At 40.6% G+C, this 20,740-nt stretch overlaps 1 protein-coding gene across 1 annotated transcript in view; it reads left to right on the forward strand.

The window, feature by feature from the left end:
• The window catches only part of LOC136423067 (uncharacterized), a 22,620-nt gene extending 6,519 nt beyond the window's left edge, over window positions 1–16,101 (forward strand). Inside the window, exons 2-11 of the mRNA XM_066411079.1 lie at window positions 4,556–4,667; window positions 5,985–6,078; window positions 6,702–6,756; window positions 10,080–10,220; window positions 10,882–11,042; window positions 11,804–11,905; window positions 12,534–12,679; window positions 13,281–13,452; window positions 13,982–14,094; window positions 14,558–16,101. Coding sequence (XP_066267176.1) covers window positions 4,556–4,667; window positions 5,985–6,078; window positions 6,702–6,756; window positions 10,080–10,220; window positions 10,882–11,042; window positions 11,804–11,905; window positions 12,534–12,679; window positions 13,281–13,452; window positions 13,982–14,094; window positions 14,558–14,699 — 1,238 coding nt within the window. The 3' untranslated portion in view covers window positions 14,700–16,101. The remainder of the gene's footprint in view (window positions 1–4,555; window positions 4,668–5,984; window positions 6,079–6,701; window positions 6,757–10,079; window positions 10,221–10,881; window positions 11,043–11,803; window positions 11,906–12,533; window positions 12,680–13,280; window positions 13,453–13,981; window positions 14,095–14,557) is intronic.
• Window positions 16,102–20,740: the final 4,639 nt, after the last annotated feature.

Below are 20,740 nucleotides of genomic sequence, written 5' to 3' on the forward strand. Positions count from 1 at the left end.
GAAAATTTTCAGTTAGGTGAACTTGAACCCAAGTGTAGTTAAGTTCTGAGCTCTTGCAGGAAAGGAAGGAATAATCTGACAGAATGTGAAATGTTTATTGTCATAGTCTTCAGCAACTAGATAACTTTAAAAACATCCTTTCTAGAACATTTGATAAGTTTTTCCACCTTTGCAATCAAGACTTGCCCTTCGCAACAGCTAGTCACAACCTTGACTGAACGTTCGATGTCGCAACAAAGGCAGTAAGACATATAAACGTGTGAAAATCATGGGTTGTCCTAGCGAGTGGGTGGGTAACAATACCAAGGTATTGGGACAAATTCCGATATTGCGAGAATGACGTCATTGAAGTATATGGGGGCGGCATCATTGCCGACTAATTGCGTGCAAGATTTGGGGATTCTCATCGTGATGCAGGCATTATCTCCAGTTGCACATGAAACTGAAATTAGATATTGGGTCGAGGATTTTCTGCATGTAAAAACGAAATCGATCCCCGGAAAAGTCTGGATGTGAAAACATGTATTCAGATCTAATTGCCAGGGAACTTGAATTTTAAGTTTTTAATTTAAACCCAGAAGTTGAATTTTAAGTTAAAAACCTGAATAATGTGATTTCAAAGTATAAAAAAGGACATATTTTAACAAATGTTACAATGGAGTTGGACATAAATCAGAAAATATTATAACTCTATTGTCGAAAATGTGTGTTGGAAATTACAGTTAAACCTCGCATTTGTTATTTTTTGTAGACATATCTATTTTTTTTATTCTGGTTGTCATCCTCATACATGTATAGTTTACACTCACATCATACTGAAAAACACATCCCTCTAAATAATTATTGGTAGCAGTAATGCTAGAAGCAGTAACATTTCAGGAAATGGGTTGGAATTGATTTCCTTTTATATCGGTGAAGAAAGATATTTCCTGTTACTAGAAATGACAAGATTGTTCAGGACATCAGGTGTTTAGGTGGATGGTCAGTTATAAAAGTCTGTCATAACAATTTCTCTTCTATATCGAGAGCTCTAAATACTTTATTCCTGTTTGCTGCAATAGAGTATGTGATCCATAATGCAGACTCTGTATTCATCTATTATTAGCTAGCTGCTTGCCAAATTGCAAGTAGTAAGTTTATATATTTTTCTGCTATCCCCAAAATAATTTTGTGGATATTTCGAGCCCTGATCTCTTAAATATCACTAACTCTGGATTTAGAAGGATGTGCCAAAAATGACTGAGCCTTTGTTTGGGTGTTGCTCTTAGTAGTTAGATTTTATACTGCTTTCACAGACGGGGTCAGAAAAAAAGCAAAGTTAAAATCGTGATTAGCTTGAAAATTCCGACAGTTTTTGAAGTTCTTGTGTGAAAACAAAGTTAGGTGTAATGTATGACTCACAGTCACAGCTGATAACTTCTGACAACAAGAAGGTGACTGGCTGTGTGCTGCTAAGGTCAGCTGATAACATCTAATCTGGAGGACATTTCCTTCTTTCCTGTATCTCATCTCTTAGATCGATAGATGGGTGTCTACAAGACATGATAGTGGCTCAAATAGATATTGGTAGTGGCTGGAGGGATTATGACGTGCATGTACATGATATGACGTGATCAACCGGAAAAAAATTTCAATTCAAATTGAAAAAAAAAATTATTTACTGAAAGTTTCTTTCTTCAAAGTGTCTGGTAACGTTACATCAGGAGGTTTTATCAAGAGATCAAGGTAAAACCTCCTTTAATCATAATGGTTGGGTGTCAGACATGATGGTGGTGTGGGAGAGACATGGATGATTTATTGGTGAATTACCATGCACCAGCAATCAGGGCACTCCTCACATGCACACTGTTGCTATGTGGAACAGTCCATTCTCTAGCTGCTAGAGGGGGACTAACTTGTGACAAAAAAACGTTGTTCCAAAATCAATCTGATTGAGTTACATGAAACATTAAGTTTTCCACCCAGTGGTCATAAGGTTTAAGGTATAATAAACATTTTATCAAGAAAAGTCCCTAACTTTTATGAAGTTAATACCGAAAGTAATTAAGCTTTTGTTACCCAGAATGGAAACTAAAGTCAACCACAAAAGGGGGTCACCCTTATCCATAAATTTGCAATTACAGTCAAAATTGCCCAAGAAGACCACTCAGGGGACCAATAAAAATTGGTGACAGGTGGTCACTATACTAGATAGGAGTCTTAATGCTTGTGTGAATGGCAGAAATTTCTAAGGGACCAAAATTACCTAAAGTAAAGGACCACAACTTAGCCAGGTGGTCCTTATGTAGAGCTGATTACCAGTACTGGTTTGACTGTGGAATTTGGAATCAGAGATTTTAGAGAAAACAGCACAGTTGGTCTGTAAAGTGATTAAAACCAAGTTACTAATTCTGTTTCCCAATTAAAACCTGGGTTCTTCAAGGTCAACTTTTACATTTGTATTTCTAAAGTTGTAGCCATAGTGTCATTTGAAAAGTAGTATTATACCAGGAAAAGATGGTGTGACTGCTTATTACTCAATAAAATCAAGTATTTTCCAATAAATAGCACATTTCTAGAAAAAGTTGTATCCTTGTCTCGTACAGGAGTCCTTTCCAGAATTTCTGCATCGACGCTCAGGAGATATTTTTAGAAGGATGTCTTCAAAATTACAATGGATCACAGGTTTTGGAAAGGGCAGTTGTGGATGATATTTTGGATGACACATCAGTCAGACGTCTGTGACAGGTTTGGGCCACATGACTGCTGAAGACATTTGGAAAATTGGCAGGCAGGGTTCGAAGGAATCACCTGCGATCAGCAGTCTGCAGATAAACTATAGGTTTGAAACGTACTATAGATGGTGATGTTGCAAGGGGGAGCATTGCAAGGGAGTGTAGCTGCTGGTGTGCAGTTTTAGAGAATTATAAGTTAAAATGGGGCATTCTAAGGTTTCCAGAGAGGCAAAATTACTGTCAGACAGGTCACAGTTGAAGACTCAGGCCACATGTGATCATGACCTAGTAGTTAAGTAGCATCTCTGGTCAAGCAGGATTTTATGCTTGTCAGAGGACATGTTGTAAGGGATTGCATTCGTCATTTCGGATGGTGACGTAAAGCTGGTGGCCCTGTATATGACTCTATGAGGGAGCTTCAGGCATTTGCCTCAAGCGTCAAACCTCTGCACGTAAAAGAACCCAACACACTTATCGAGAAGAGTAGGGGTGACCTTGAGTGCTTGGCCAAAAACGCGATTACATGAAAACAGACATCTGACTATGTTGCAAAGCTGGTGTGCTATGCCGAAGGGCAGTTATACTGGCTATATAGATACAGATAAAGATACAGATACAAATACAGATGTTTGGGCCCTGATGCTGTACCTAAATAAAAAACTATAAGTACACATAACTCAGAAGATAGATCTTTTCTCTTGTTGTAACCACAAATGTTGGATAAAAGAGTTGAAATGCTTACTTAACATTTTGCCGTTTGATCCATACAGTTAATCCTGTGTAACTGCTACAAGGCACAGACTTTCCCCTCAAGATCTGTTTCGACTTTCGTCTTCCAGCATCATTTTCTGTTAAATCTAACAGCAAGGAAGCTAGAACAGTTGACCCACAACTCTTAAGCGTAGACTCTCCTAAAGTCCTGGTTGTGATTTCTCTCCATTGACTTTGAAGTGATATTGATGACTGGTATTTTGTCCCTGAGTGGGTAAAGTGTTGGCATCACGAACTGGGTCGTGGACCATGCTACAGGGGTCACTCCTGGTAATGAAGTGTCGAGGAGTGACCTTCTTGTAGAGGGGGGTAACTTTCATCTTTCATTAGCGCTGGCAGGCAGCTGATCAATGGGTTCCTGGAAAAAAATTCATTGCAGGAAGAAAATTATTGCAGGAGAAAAATTCTTCAGGGAAGAATTATTCCAGGAAAAATTCACTGAAGAAAAAACCATTTCTTGAAAAAATCATTGTTGACAAAAATTATTCCAGGAAAAAATATTTAGATTTAATTCCAGACCTTCTTGTTGAGTGTCTCTTTCATCTTTCATTAGCGCAGGCAGGCAGCTGATCAATAGTTTCCTGGAAAAAATGATTGCAGGAAAAAAAATTCCAGGAAAAATCCTTTCCAGAAAAAATCATCCCAGGAAAAAAATCATTTCTGTTTTTAATGAAAAGTAATTCCAGGAAAAAGATAATCTCTGGAAAAATGGGCAGCAGGGAAAAAAGGATTCTATCAAAACTCATTACGAAGAATAATCAGTTTGTCAAAAATCACTTATTCACAAAGAATTTCATGATAGGTTTGACGCCGGAGGCTCCCACATACACCACATGTACACAGTCCAGTACTGACTGCTTGATGTCTGGAAAGATGAATACTATGAGCATACTCTCAGACCATTTGTCCTGTATGTTCTCCAGGAATTTCATGATAATTTTGATGCCCGGGGCTCCCACATATACCACATGCACACTGCCCAGCTAGTACCAACTGCTTGATCAAGTTGATGTCTTGGAAAGATGAATACTGTGAGCGTACTCTGACCATTTGTCCCGTATGTTCTCCAGGGCTGGTGGGGATCGCTGAGAACCTGCACCTGAAGCTGCTGGCTCCCAGGAAGAAGATCACCGTCCTCCTCATCGGGAACCATTCGGCTGGCAAGAGCACCTTCATTAACTGGTGAACACCCGTACTATTCACTTATCCTAAAGATAGTCTCAGTCTGGCACTAGTGGGGTTTACAGGGTTACCTGTACCCTTCACGTATACTGTAAATGCATTTAAGTTAGCAAAGGTTTTTATTTCGCACTAAGGGGAAAATGGAGTGTTAGCGGCAGTTTTTAGTTCACAGCAGTGCTATAGTCACATACTGCTACAATATTGGACAAAAATGTTCGCAGTGGTTTTATGTTCGCTGTAAAGCGTTCCCCACTAAAACCGGGAACATAAAACCACTGCAAACATTTCTGCATTTACAGTATCCTAAAGATAGTCTCACTCTCAGTCTGGCACTAGCCTTGGTGCCATCCTGCATAGTAACCACTGGCTCAACCTTTTTGTTTGCTAGCCACAAGCAAAAAGATTACTACAGAGGATAGCACCCAGGCTAGTCTGTGGATTTGAAACTAGAACTATGTTGGAGAAAAGCTTTATAGAATTGTGCAAACAGAAGTTGTGCTCATCACATGCTCATGCACTCAATTTTGTTTACACTGTAGACTCTATATCATCAGTATTTGTATTGTGTATTTAAAAAAAACTATTATGTTGCTATGGGTCGTTGTACTCGAAATAAAGAAACTTCAAAACAACTTTTTCCCCAAAAAAAATTTGGGCAATGGGCACGCAGTGGTCTACCAGTTGCAGTTTAAGATTCAGCTCAAATATCAAATTCCTTGATCATCTTGTTTTTCTTTGTAAAATTGCCCCTCACCAATTAGTGTTGCCCTCCCTCCAACTGTCTTATTACTGAAAAATAGCTGATCATAATGCTGCCTGGTGTTCAATTATGGCTAGACTACAGGTGATGCCAGCCCTGTCTCAAATTAAACTGATAGACTCAAGATGTGAACTTGAAGGTGAACTTTGCAAGTTCAAGGCCTGATTTGAGTTTAAACTTTCATCACTTGGACTCACTCCATGACTTTTAACCAACTCTTTTGGTTTTTTGTGTAGTCAGGACTCAAAGCACTGGGTGCATATCAACTTTTGTCCCCCAAAATTGGAACTGTGCTTATAATTCTTGACTGAGGGTGCACCTAGATATTATAGACAATTAAGGTACTCGTGTACACCAGTAAACATTCAAGTGTCAGGAAAAATAGTTAAACATTGTTGTAAGACTTGGTCAAAGTTTCGAAGTTGGTTATAGAATATCATATTCAACCCAGAACCTTTGTATTCTACGTCAACAGCCAATCCACAGGACCACTTTACACTGTTTACTTCAATCCAGAATGAGTGCTTCATGCATTTTCTTCCTGTCTCCTTCTGTAGGTATGTTGAGGAACATGTCCAGAGAACGGGCGTGGCCATCGAGACCCAGGGCTTCACGTTTGTCACCAGTGGCAAGAAGCGCGAATCCCTCACAGTAAGGACAGAGTTCATAATGTAAATAATCCGCAAAGTAACAGTTACTCAAGTAAATGGATCAGATTTGGAAACGGTCAGACGTTTCAGACAGCATCCGCTAGCTGTCTTTTGCCAGCCACTGAAGAAAGAAAGCACATACTGTCTGAAACGTCTGACCGTTTCCATATCTTATCCAGTTGCTTGAGTAACCTTGCATATCTTATTACCTGGATGTCTAACCTCCATTGACATAATTATGTGAATGCTCTACTGCCCAATTTTGTGTAAAAATTGTTTGCAATACTCTTCTATTGTTATTTTTATGAGTTGTTGCCATACTTTGTACCGTGTACAATTGTCGTGCAATAAAGTTTTTTATTTCTTATCATTATAACGGTCAGAATATATTATTAAGTAGTTGCATCTCTGTCCTATCTGGAATCATGTACAATGCACAAGAAGCTTTATTGAATTATTATACATTAAGATAAAATGGATTTTGAGTTCAAGGTTCAATTACAGATGAGAAACAATTTGCTGTCTTCCTCTTAGCAACATCACCTTAACTGTCTTCCTCTTGAGTTGTTGTATTGTTGATATCACATAAGTAGACTGATCCATTGACTGTGTATTTCCCTGCAGGGCAATGCCACCCTCCACCTGTACCCACACTTCAAGGACCTGATGAAGTTGGAAGGTAAGGTTTTGTAGTGCACGTAGACCTATAGCTAAGCAGTGCAGACTGCACTACCTTGATATTTGATTAAGCCACCTAAGGCACTTTGCACCTGGTCTATAAAAACCAGGACACATTGTACTTGTGCTCATCCGAGCCCTGACCGTTGACATTAAAGCACCACACAAGGTAAAACTAGTCTGGGTGTGGGCTTGAATAAAGTTCAAAACGGGAACTACAACTACAGCATCTTTGCAGATATTGTAAAGTGTGTACAGTTGACTTGATGTTGTCCACTACTACATTAATTTTGTAGTTTTCAAAGTTAGAAGGTAAGGTTTTGTTATATACTAAGAGTTGTATCCAGAACCCTTTCCTCTGTACTTGGACAGAAATTTGCTTGTGGAGACGGACAAAAAATTCACCCATCCATCCCTGTGGACAGACAAAAAGTCCTTAAGTTTTTGTAAGGTTACAAGGACAGATTTAACAACAAAAAATTGACAACATGGGCTTCCAAATGCCATTTGAATCAAATTTAGGCTTTTTATACCCAATGCCCCACCCCATGGTCAGTACCTTCCTAAGTTGCAAAGGTACCTTTGATAGGTAAATGTACATGTAAAGATACTATAATTGCTGTTAAGATATAGTATAACTGCACACCATTTTACAGCATATTTTAAATATTTAAGAGTCAGAAAAAATGATAAAAATGATATTGTCGTATAATTTGTTTGAAATTTTGAATTTGGCTAGAGAATTTTAGATTCAAGCTTTGAAGTAAGGCTGTCATCGGGTTTAGATATCATTCTACTATCTTCATTGTACAGTGCACCCAAAATTATTTCTGTGTGCATGAATTTCTAGGTCACAATACCGGTGCACCTATTCCTCAAAACGCAGGTCAAGCCCAGAATATGCTAGGATCAGGTGGGACAAGTGACTTGATGTAATATAATAGGCTTCGGCTTGGCTGCAAAGCTGGTGCCGGGATAAAGGGGTGTTACGCCGGCTCACACTTACAGATGCAGGGCTCGAAATTCATTTTTGGAAATAGGTGCGCTCATGCACCCAACCCAAAGAATTAGGTGCACAGAATGAATTTTGGGTGCACCACATAAAATAAAGTTCAATGTCAGCAAAGCATAATTTCAAAGTTTACGCTACTGCCTCTCTTAAGAACTTCAATCTTTAATTCTAAGTAATACATATATAATATATATATATATATATATAGAATAAAGTAAAACAAACGGTTGTATTGCTTTTTCTGATACTTACATTTCAATGATATTCTGTAAACTAGTGTACAATACTACTTTTACCCTATGTAAAAGTACCAAAAATATCTAGGTGCACTGGTGCACCCACAGTAAAAAATCAGGTGCACAGCTCCAATTTTGGGTGCACAAGGGTGCACATGTACCCACTATTTCGAGCCCTGCAAATGGGAATTATTTTATGTCTCTGCTAGGTGTATGGTAGACTACAGGAAATATGCAAGTGTGTTCTTCAACTTGTAGTTGTCAACAGACGTAGAAGTACAATAGTCAGGTTGGGACTCGAACCCTTAACCTGGTGATCCAGCAACAGGATTGGCAGAAACAATACAGACCTGAAACCCAATTCTTTGTTAGTTGTTTAATGAAGGTAGCTCTTCAGTAGACAAACTAGGACTTGAACCCTCAACCTCCTGATCCAGCTACAGGATTGCCAGGAATAAGAGAGACTGGAAACCCGACTACTCTGAGAAGCGTAGCTCCTCACTCAGTAGTCTGGTCGGGATTGGAACCCCCAACCTCGTGGACCAGGACCGGAGCCGACTGCCCTTTGAAGCCCAGCTCTTCACTCGGTAGCTCTGTGATTACCCGATCAAAGCTGCCAGATGAAGAGCTGTGCTTCCGGGGCGCTATCCTCAAATGCTGCCATTAGTCATGTCGAACTATTAGTCAAATGTGCAGGACAGGGATTTCCTGGGTTGCAAAGCTGGCTAAAGGAAGTCTACATCTACATACACCTGTGAATAAACTGTCTTACAACAGTTACAGTATGACATAGAATACTATGAACATAGCAACATACATCTCATCACTGTCCTATTGTGATGCCATACATGATTATGTACTGTTCTCAATTTAGTTCATTTAGGCCATACCATCTTAGTTTTATGGATGACATCCTCTGGAGTCCCCAAAACTAATGCGAGAGGGCGACAAAAAAAAAATCTAGCAAAAAAAAAAAAAGATGATAAACCGGAGGACTACATAGCTGGTATTGCAAATTAAACCACAGAACACAGTGTAACAAACAAACAAGTCTTTATTTGTTAGAATTAGCTCATATCAAAGTGCTTTTAACATGGATGATGCCTGGTTCAAAGACCCATATGTAACATTTGGCCGTTCAAAGAAAAAAACAAAATGTGTTCAGCTGTGTACACAACATCACGCCTTCAGTCAGAGCAAAACATCAAACTCTGTAGGCAACCCAGCCAGAGATAATATCATTCAGTTTAATACAGACATGTACAATGATAGTATTGTCATATTATGACCAAAATTTCGGAGGTGTTTTTTTTTTTTTGAGAACGGACGAAAATCAATGCGCGCGCGGATGTCATCCATAAAATCAAGTTGGTATGGCCTTATAATACAGTGCTAAACTTAAGTTCATTTATGTCATTAAGAGGTATTTTGTCCAATCAGATAGAGGACATAAAGCTGGTATCGCTGTGCATGGGGGAGCCCCGGGCATCAAACCTCTGCATGTAGAAAGAACCCAGCACACATTGCACCTCTAGCTGTCGATATAGCATAACGCTTAGTCTGTCTACAAACCGTGTCTCAGTTGCGCCATCTGTTTGTTTTATGTGGTACTGCAGATGTGATGGGGTACCTTACCACGGAAGTCTCCACCTCAACCTAAGTAGAAAAAGTTTAGCCTGGATCAAGTTAGCATAATGCTCAGTCTCAAGCTTGTGCCTGTTAACATATCGTGTCTCAGTTGCGCCATCTGTTGTTTTTACGTGGTACTGCAGGTGTGATGGAATACCTTGCCACAGAAGTCTCCACCTCCAAACAGAAGAAGTTCAGTCTAGATCAAGTTAGCGTAACGCTTAGTCTCAAGCCTGTACCTGTTCACATACCGTGTCTCAGTTGCGCCACCTGTTGTTTGTACATGGTACTGCAGGTGTGATGGAGTACCTTGCCACGGAAGTCTCCACCTCCAAACGGAAGAAGTTCAGTCTAGATCAAGTTAGGGTAATGCTTAGTCGCAAGCTTGTACATGTTAACATGCCATGTCTCAGTTGCGCCCTCTGTTGTTTTTACGTGGTACTGCAGGTGTGATGGAGTACCTTGCCACAGAAGTCTCCACCTCCAAACAGAAGAAGTTCAGCCTTGTGACGTTTGTGGACACCCCTGGACTGGTGGATGGGGACATGAAGTACCCGTTCGATGTGGACGAGGCAATCCTATGGCTAGGTGAGTGCGGACAAAGCTCTATCAAAATAACAGGCTAGATTTCTGACAAGTAATACTGTGTTGTTCAGGCAACAGAAAGAAAGGTTGTTATGTTAGCATGAACAATGCCTCCCGTATAGGGTTGCGCAAAAAGAGGACAAAGAGAAAACTGAGGGCTGCGAGGAAAACTTGTATCTGACTTGTATATTCAACCCCTAAAACTTTGTGTACCATGCCACAGACTGTCCCATCGGATTCTGTTCACATGTTTGGTTTTCCAGTTTGGCATTATCAAATCTGGTTATTGTGGCCCCAAATGTTGTCTCACTAATGTTTAACCTAAGATTCTTGTTTTTGAAGATGCTTGTTGTTTATCAAGATGCTTGTTGTTTTTTATGATGCTTGTTGTTTTTCAAGATGCTTGTGGTTTATCAAGATCCTTGTTGTTTTTCATGATGCTTGTTGTTTTTCAAGATGCTTGTTGTTTATCTGATGCTTGTTGTTTATCAAGATGCTTGTTGTTTATCAAGATGCTTGTTGTTTTTCAAGACGTTTGTTGTTTTTCGAGATGCTTGTTATTTATCAAGATGCTTGTTGTTTTTCAAGACACTTGTTGTTTTTCAAAGCGTTTGTTGTTTATCAGTATGCTTGTTGTTTATCAAGATGCATGTTGTTTTTCCAGGTGATCTTGCGGACCTGATCTTCGTGTTCTTTGACCCTATGGGTCAGGCGCTGTGCAAGCGGACGCTAAACATCGTGGAGAGGCTCAACGAGAAGCACTCGGAGCGCATCAAGTTCTACCTCAGTAAGGCCGACGAGGCAGGGTCGGAAACAGACAGACAGGTGGGGGAAAACACTACAAGACGTTCTGAAGGACTGTAGTTCTCCCCTGAATGAGTTCTTTGTCCCATCTCAGGACAATTCTTACAGTCTTTGTCGAGAGGGTCGCTACCGAGCAACAAGGAGTAAAACCAAAAGACACGAAGTTCCATTTGCGCCCCAACAATTTCTGTATGGTAATGTCAGTTGATGGTGAATCATACGTGTGACTCGATTAACATAGGTTAAGTGCTACTTTAGTACAGACATTCTATTACCTATTGCATTGACCATGTAAGATAGTCTATTATAAGGTGTATTTTACTATTTATATTGAATTTGTTCCGCTGATGACGATTTTAAGGACAGTACTTGTGATTCGACTGATTTTTAATTGTTAACAATATTATGAAATACGCAATTTAGCCCCAAGGGCTACGATGTATTTTAATCAAATAAACTGAAACTAACATAATGCTGTATTGACGCGTTTATGAAGGCTAGACATCCAGGTAAACAATGTAATAAGACAAATCAATCTCCACAAATTCTTCTAGTGACACTGAAGAAGAGTGATGGATGGCAATCGAAACATCCAAAATTAATCTCTGGATCTTATGCAGTGCTGTTGTGCAATGTATTTATAAGATTGATTTGTCTTAAAATAAAATTCTCTATTGGACTTAAGAGTTTCTTAGTGTTACATATCAGCTTGTACTTTATTCCATGCCTGGTACATGTATGTAGATGTCTCTCACCGATGTTTTGTTCCTGTGTTCCCACAGAGAGTGATGATGCAGATCACCCAGGAACTGTGCAAGAGACCAGGTCTGAACAAGTGTGGCTTCGACATGCCCACCATCTACGTGCCTCAGCTCAATGTCAGGGTGAGTAGACCTGTCTCACGTTTTTGCTGTGTCCTGCATGCTATGTACATGTACACCAAGCCTGCTTCTTAACTGCTCAGTTGTTTGTTGCTTGTTTTGTATAAATGGTAAACTGCCTTTAGACATAACTCACCAGTTTTGTATGGTGGGTACAAGCTGTGTAAGACTGTAAGGTTTGATCCATTCACACTGGGATGGACTCCTACTCTTAACGATAGGTGTGGTGGATTCTTTGATATGTTGGAATGTGGCTCTCCTCCAAATGGGGCCCTGGCCTTATGTCCCATCTGAGAGGACATCCCTAACTGAAGCTATTTACTCATTTTCACCTGAGTCGAATGGGGAAAGTGCCTTTCCCCAAGGGCACAACTTTTTGACCTGCTAGGGATTCAAACCCAGAACCTTTAGATTCTATATCAGCAACCCTAGATACAAGACCACCTTGCCACCATACGCAGGCTTTCAGAATGTTTCCCTGTTTGCCGTCCCACAGAGCAGTCGGTGTGTGAACCAGATAGACAGCATCTGTATGCAGGGTGAAAAGACGATCAACCAGACAGTTCAGATTGATTGATTGATTGATTGATTGATTGATTTGTAAAAAGTTTCCCTGTTTTCCGACCCACAGAGCAGTCGGTGTGTGAACCAGATAGACGACATCTGTAAGCAGATAGAGAAAACCATCAACCAGACGATGCAGAACACTCTGAACGCGCTGGAGCGAGACTGCGAACAGATCAGCGACCTCATCGACAAGAAGCTGGAAGAGGACAGGTGGGTTCAGTCTTGTAGATGGTATCTCCTGTCTTTTCTTTTCTTTTCTTTTCTTTTCTTTTCTGAAGGTAAAATAATATAGAAGATTTCTGTAAACACATTTAACTGCATTGTAACCATTTGTATTGTTTGACTCACTCACACGCTCAACCACTCAACCACCCACTCAACCACTCACTCAACCACTCACTCACTCACTCTCACTCAACCACTCACTCACCATCTCACTCACTCAACCACTCACTCAACCACTCTCTCACTCACTCACTCACTCACTCAACTACTCTCTCACTGGATCACTCACTCAACCACTCACTCACTCTCTCTCACTCTCTCACTCACTCACTCATTCACTCAACCACTCACTCACTCTCTCACTCACTCTCACTCACTCACTCTCTTTCACTCACTCAACCACTCACTCAACCACTTACTCTCTCAACCACTCACTCAACCACTCACTCAACCACTCACTCACTCACTCAGTCCCATGTCTTTTCATACAGCCTAATAAGTCAAATCAAATCTGTTGTCCTCCTCCCTGCACATTTCATTCATTCATTCATTCACTCATGCATGTATATATTGTATTTCCCTCCAGGGCTGCGAGCTCCTACAATTTGCGAGCCAGAGGCAAGGGGGCGCTGTTTGGTTTCCTGGGGTTCATCCTCCCCATCATCCTGCTGGTGAACTTCCTGGCCAGCAACGTGTCCAACGACCTGCTCAAGTCCCTTCTGGGGAAGGCCGGGGCTGAGGCTCTACAGGTCTACATGGTAAGGATTTGTGTTTTAAAGGTTGTAGTTCTAGAAACATATAGACCATTCATTGACACAACCCAAGTACAGGGCTGAGGCTCTACAGGTCTATATGGTGAGCTTTTGTGGAAAAATATCTTGAATGGTATACAAGACAAGATTCGATATCAAAACACCGAAAAAGTCATATTTCTTATGTAATTAGATGAACCATGACTTGTATTATAAGCTCCATCAGTTTTTACATTAACAGCCGTTGTGCATTTGTTATGCAACAAACTTTGACTGACGTATGACATACACATCACAATCCTCTCATTATGCCTATGTACAGATGAAAAATCCAACAGGTTACCATTCTTATGACTACTTATTTTAGTTTTAACACAAAATAGTTGAAATATTCAAGGTGTACATGATCAATCTGATTTTTTATGTGCTTAGCTTCTGTTCTTTGGCAGTCTTAAGCATAGAACAGGTGTGATACCATTTTTGAAATAGCAGTCCCTTTTTTAAAGTCTGTTGTGTCCTCTTTTCCCCTCGACAGGCCCCGGTTGCGAGTTTTTGGAAGTCCATACCTCCAGACTACCACATGCACACCCTCGGAGCACTGTTCTTCATCACCTTGGTGCTGGTGTTCCTTGCCAAGTGGTCGTCCAGGTCAGCTGATGTTGTTTACTTTGTTTGTTTGTTCGTTTTGTCAAGATACATTTTATTGAAAATAGGTCAAACAAGACCTATCTGACACTAAAAAATCATGGCCATAGCATGTCCAGAACACGAGTTATCAATGAAAAAAAATACTTTTACTTTAAAGGGCATTAAAGGAAGAAGGTGAACGTAGGTCTTCATAAATCCATGAATGCATTGTATCGGTGGAATTGTGTATGATAATGTATAATAATCTTCATTGCATATTCATACCCAGGGTGCTTAATGCACATGTGGGCAATGTGTACCAATGTATGCATTGAATGCTGTTAGGTTTGAATTCGTTTGTGCTGTTGTCAAAGAGTTTGTCATGCATGATATCTGATACTACGGGGGGAGGGAGTTGTTTTGGCATGCAATTTCTGTAGGTTTTTCTATATGTTCTAATATGAGAATTTCCCTTCCCTCCCAGGTTGTTACCTACGTTGTCACGGAAACAGAAGCGGGTGTTGCAGGAAAACCGGGACTACGTGCAAGACTCTGTCAGGGGCAGGAAGGAAGCCCTGTACCTGGAGTACCTGCAGCAGAGCGTCGGCGCAGCGGACATCAACTAACCAATCACAGGACAGCAGCAACTTCAGCCAACCAATCGCAGGACAGTTTTGTGTGGAGTGTAGCCAATCACATGGAAGCACATGATTCTGGCCAGTCAATCAAGGGACAGTTGTGTGTAGAGAGTAGCCAATCACAAGAGAACAAAAGACTTCAGCCAGTCAATAACAGAACAGTTGTATGTAGAGGCTAGCCAGTCACGAAACAGCATGTGACCTAAGCCAACCAATCACAGTATAGTTTTGTGTAGAGTGTACCCAATCACATGAAAGCACCTGACTTTGGCCAGTCAATCTAAGGACAGTTGTGTGTAGAGAGTAGCCAATCACAGTGAAGCACCTGACCTCAGCCAACCAATCACAGTACGGTTATGTGAACTTCTATCTTTTCAAATTTTTTGGGTTGTCTGCAATAATCAGATGCAAGAAGAGCCAGTTCATGTTTTACTCTATTTATAATTAGAAAGACTTTTGGGTGGTAGTTTCTTGTTGCTGTAGTAGTAAGTACATTAAGTTCACTGTAAAGTTTTAACTTATAGTTTTCTGAGTATAGGCAGCTATAGGTAACATTTTTGTTGTTGAAACCTTTGTAGAAAGTTTTAGTAAGTTTAGAGCTATGAAATGTTCAAAGTCCTTTCTTTTTAACATGTCTTGTTTCGTAAACATGTCATCCATTTTAAGGACTAAACTTGATGGTATTTAACAGAAAACTTCTTGAATACAATACAGGTTTCTAAAGCTGTAAGCAACCATCATTGTACAAACCTGTGATGTACTCTGGCAAGTAAAGGATGAATCTAACCTGCAGTCATTGGTTTGTTATAAAAAATGAACTTAAAATCACTACTACATTCCAAACTCTATTTTTAGAACTAAAAGTATTTTCTACTGTGTGCCAAAATGTCTGTCAATGTGGGTGCTGACAACTGATGTTTTCTTTTTAGTGTGAAAAGTTCAACTGCTTCGTAGATAACTTTGTAACAGAGTCAAACTTGACTACATCACAAATAGAACTCAGACTTTACGTTTTGCTCATCAGTAAAGCCTTCCTCAGAAAAACTGACCCTTTTACCACCTTTGACCTGTCACATGACCATCACATGACCATAGTAGTGGGTCAGTTTTGTCATGAAGACAGTAGTGACAAGAGAATTTGATGAGTAAGTTTTCTTGAGAGAAAGAAGAAAGTTCAGATGTGTTTCAACCTTTATTTTAGTCTTAAGCATGAGGATCTATTCCTTCCATGGATCCTTCTCATGGCAGCTACGTTGTGTGTAAATCTCATAAAGTAAGACTAACTTCACACATATCTGGTGTTGGGAAAGTGGAATAAGATCTGGCTCTCATAATTTATTTTACCCTTGAATGAACTGTGTGGAATAAAGACATTTTCTTGAAATGGAAACCACTGTTGTTGTGTTGTATTTCGAGTTTTATCTTTGTCTTACACCCTTAAAAAGCAGGTCTTTAAAGAATGATATTTTTTCAGTTTATTTACATTTCTACGATCTAACGTTGCAATACTGAGCAAACTAGTGACAAGTCTTCGTATGAATATTATGGAATAATGAATTCTGCTGGTCTGCTAGAATGTAACAACGAAATAAAGATTACACTTGAATATACCTCAATATGAAGAATCTTGGAATAATATGGAATCTTTGAAGCAAGTGTAAGTTAAAATCCATGGGAATGGTAAGGGAACACAAATATACATGTTTATCGGTCCTTTATTTGAACTTGAAAAAATGACACGTGACGTGACGTGACAACGGCCATTCTTGTTGGTCAATACTGACGTCATGGTCACGTGACTGAAATTGATATGGCATGTAAATCAATCAATGACATTGGACAGTGGATAATCAAGTTTTCACGGGGAGCTCAAATCGGCCTGGAGGGCGCTTTTCATGGAGGTCATGAGTGGGAAGGCGAAGGACCTGATGACGACCGGATCACCATGGTGATGATGGTTCAGCGGTAAAGGGCGGGATTCAGATTTATTTTGACAAGCAAAGTTTCAGACTCGGGAAAAACAGTAGCCACTCCTCGTCCTTAGTTTTCTTAAAGTTGGGTTATTGGGATGATTAGTTTTGAGTACACAAGCCATCTGCCTCAATTACTAGTATACAAATTGTATGGAAGATTTTCTTTCAAATCAGATTGAAATATCTGCCGGGTATGATCAAGCCACACCAGTCTCATTAAAAACAAGAGCTTTTAAAAAAAGCTGGCGTTTCGGCTACGTTTATGAGTGTGAATTGTCTTTTCCCTTTACTTGAAGTAAAATCTGCCAGAGGAAGTCACTCAAGGGCTGTTCAGTCTATAAGAAAAATTGTCATTTTGGGAAATGAGTACTGTTTTAATAGAGAAAGGCAAATTGGGGAAAGCAATTTTGAAGTTACGTCACTTAACTTAAGTGCTTTTGAAAAAGCTGGTCTTGGCCTACAACTTGTACTTATTTGTAAAATGTACAATAGGCTCATTATAAAAGCTATCAATGTAATTATGTACATGGCACGCAATAAAACATAAAATTTGAAAAAGCACCATTGAATCATCAGCACTATGGTAATTAAGTGAAATAGAAGTTCATAACAGCTAAGGTTCTATCTAAAATGACTACCAAATGTCAAACAAATCAACAGCTACCTCATCCGTATTATTCTGGTTTCCGCATTTACAACATTTCTTCCTTATTTTCCTGGGTAATTTTGCTAAAATTCATGAAAATTCCCATAGTTTTGTGCCGAGGGGCGCCACTTTCCACGTCCGTGTTGTCTGAATGAAGTCGATACTGAACAATGGAGCATTTGCTACTGTAACAAAGAATCGCTGTTTTGCAAACAACATCAAGAGCCTCTGTTTACATCGGGGATAGAAGTTTAGTGGCGAGTGTTTTGCAAGAATCATCTTACCGCGCATAGGAGCCGCTGCACGGTATTTTCCATTACAATGAACAGAAAAATTCGAATGCCGGGTTTGGAATCTATGAAGTCCTGTTCATAAGACAAAGGCCTTGTATATATTAAATGAATATTTAAAAATAACAAATATAAAATATTTCTTTATTTATTAATGAAAAAAAATGATATTCATAAATATGATATTGATAGATTAATATAATATCAATATATATTTTTGATATTCAATATCTAAAAAGAAAAAAGAACCAATCCATGCACGGAGACGAACCCGGATCTTCTGGGTCCGAAGTGCTTCGCGTTGCCAGATCGGCTAAGCTGCGGTACGTAACTATTCACTCTAGACGTAATGCTATAACCTCACTATATGGTATCATTTATGCCGATTTTTGGTCGTTTTCTTGACGAAATCATTTTTTTTCTTCTGCAATCTTGTGGAATAGATGTAATATGGTCATTTTTCAGGATATCAAAGTCCGAAACCACAATGCAATGATATTTCCGAACAGTTGTAGCAGTTACATGCGGTCGCCGTCCTGTGTCACATGCAAATCTAGCCTGCCTGCATTTTCGTGCTCTCTTGCCATATAAGGCAACGGCTATACAAGGATTTGAGAACGTATTGCCATATAAGGTGTTATTGTGTGCGACACAGTGTTGAACCAAGCTTCCCTGGTTCCTTCCTTGCATGCTTGAAGGTAAAAGCCAGGACAATGCGTTCCGGCGCGCATGCGCCGAAACGCAAAAAAAAATGAACTAGAAAGAAGGACACCTGTTGACTGGAAGACGTGACGCCCCTCAGAGCGCCATATATGGTTTTTTCACGTGACGTCACAGCGGCCATGATTGTTGGTCAGTACTGACGTCGTGGTCACGTGACTGATATCGATATGGCATGTAAATTAATCAATGGCATTGGATCGACCGTATTGATCATTTAGTATTCACGCCGGGGAGCTCAAATCGGCATGGATGGCGCTTTTCGCTGAGGTCATGAGAGGGAAGGTGAAAGACCGGATGACGTCGGGATCACCATGGTGATGAGGAAGTGCGTGGTTTCAGCGGTATATAGAAGTAAAATGGCGGGATTCAGTTCTATTTTTCACAGGCAAAGTTTCAGACTCGGTGGAAGAGCGTTGTTCAGCGGTAAATACAACTAAAAGGGCGGAATTCAGATTTATTTTGACAAGCAAAATTTCAGACTCGGGAAAAACACCGGTGGACAATAATACCCCTTGGATACTGTTATGGCCACAAATAGATCTGCCTGGACATTACGCAATCCGGACAAAATAAAAAGCCCGATAAAAACGCCTAAAAGACGTACATTGGACAGTCGATAATCAAGTATTCACCAGCAACGCAAATGGAGGACGCTGTGAGGTCACGAGGTCATGAGAAAGCGATGAGAAAGCGATACATTGTATTTCAATGTAATTGTAATGTTAAGTGGTCCACAAGATCAGCTTGGCTGCCTGACGTTCCACTTTGTATTGTCTTGTTGCAATTTTTAATAAAGAATAAAGAATAAAGAAAGCGATATAGTCTTTACCAGACTCCGTGGGTGACTGGAAAAATGATAGAAATTGGCCAAAAAGACTGAAAATTAAATACACGAGACGAATCAGCCAGTCATAGACATAGGTCACCATATGGTATTCTCCAAGCAGAGGTTTCGGTCGAGTGGGGTAGGAGTGTCCGGGATATCATCGTAAGGGAGAGAGACGTAAAAAAATCCGGACACTCCTATCCCACTCGACCGAAACCTCTGCTTGGAGAATAACCATTTGGAACCCGCGTGCATTGCACGTGGCCGACACTAAGATGACAGACGGAGCCAGTGACGGTCGAGATCACCGTGGTGACAGGGAAGTGCGTGGTTAAGCGGTTAAAGTCGGGATTCATATTTATTTTGACAGGCCGCGTTTCAGAATAGCTCGAGAAAAAAACAGCAGTTGCACGTTTTCTGAAAGTTGGGTTGTGGTGGGTGGTTTATTTCAAAGTTCAAGATCAGGCAAAGTCGTATCTGTTATTTTCCACACGTTAACTTCATCCCGGCTTGCGTGTACGGAAGACTACATACACGCGCACACACATGCACACAAACGCAAATACAAACACAGACACACACACACAGACAGACACAGAGACACACACACACAAACACACACACACCCTGTTCTGTCCTCGGCCCCTTTACTCAGTTGTGCTGTGCCCAGTCCACGTCTTAACATTATCCAGCTAAGTCTTCTGTGGCCCTCCCCGTTTCCTCCTCCGGCCATTGACTCCACAGGATTCGACCGTTCGTACGATTGCTTCTGTACAGTCCGCAGCTGCGCCTGTAGGTGGAGTCAACTTGTGTTTTTTTATGGAGACATCCAAAACACAAATAAGCGCTGCTGAGCTGAGAGCGCAAAGTTGTCAAAAATCAAAACGTTTGCCAAGGTTCTACTCCTCACTTCTTTAACCTCTCGCTGCTTTCTTCGTGGATCTGGCGACGAAACCGTTCGTGGGAAACTACTAGACACGCTTGCAGCAGTCACGACGTACGAAACACAAATAAACGTTTCTCTCAATGTAGATGAAGGTTCCAGAAATACAAATGTTCCAGACGTACATGCCGGTTCATGGTTCAAACTGCACAATAATCATTCCATGGCGTTGTCGCTCCTTCGGAGGAGCCTCTTCCTCGACAGACTCCCGTCTTTTCTTAAGCCCCCTCTCACTGGACCCGCGGCACGCTTGCGGCGTCGCTGCGGCCGATCGAATTGACAAAGCGCTCAACGAATTTCATCGACAAAATATTTTTAAGCTTGGGTGCTTTGTTGTCTTTTTGGTCATACTTGTACGTTTTGAATGATGTTCCCATTATAAAGCCAATGATAAAGCAAATCCAGTTTAGGACGCAGGGACGCCGCCAGCGTGCCTCGGGTCCAGTGAGAGGGGGTCTCGCAGTTCTTGGCCATGTAGGGCCCAGGTGTTTAGCTAGGTTGCCTCTCAATCTGATCAACCTGCACCTTGTGATTGGGGGCGAAATGCATTTTGGATGATATGGCAATGCTAAAGGTCCCTAATTTGAAATTATACACGGGCGGCGGCCTAGCTGCGGCCCAGCTGCGG

The sequence above is a fragment of the Branchiostoma lanceolatum genome, chromosome 1 (assembly GCF_035083965.1).
Source record: "Branchiostoma lanceolatum isolate klBraLanc5 chromosome 1, klBraLanc5.hap2, whole genome shotgun sequence".
Classification (NCBI taxonomy): domain Eukaryota; kingdom Metazoa; phylum Chordata; class Leptocardii; order Amphioxiformes; family Branchiostomatidae; genus Branchiostoma; species Branchiostoma lanceolatum.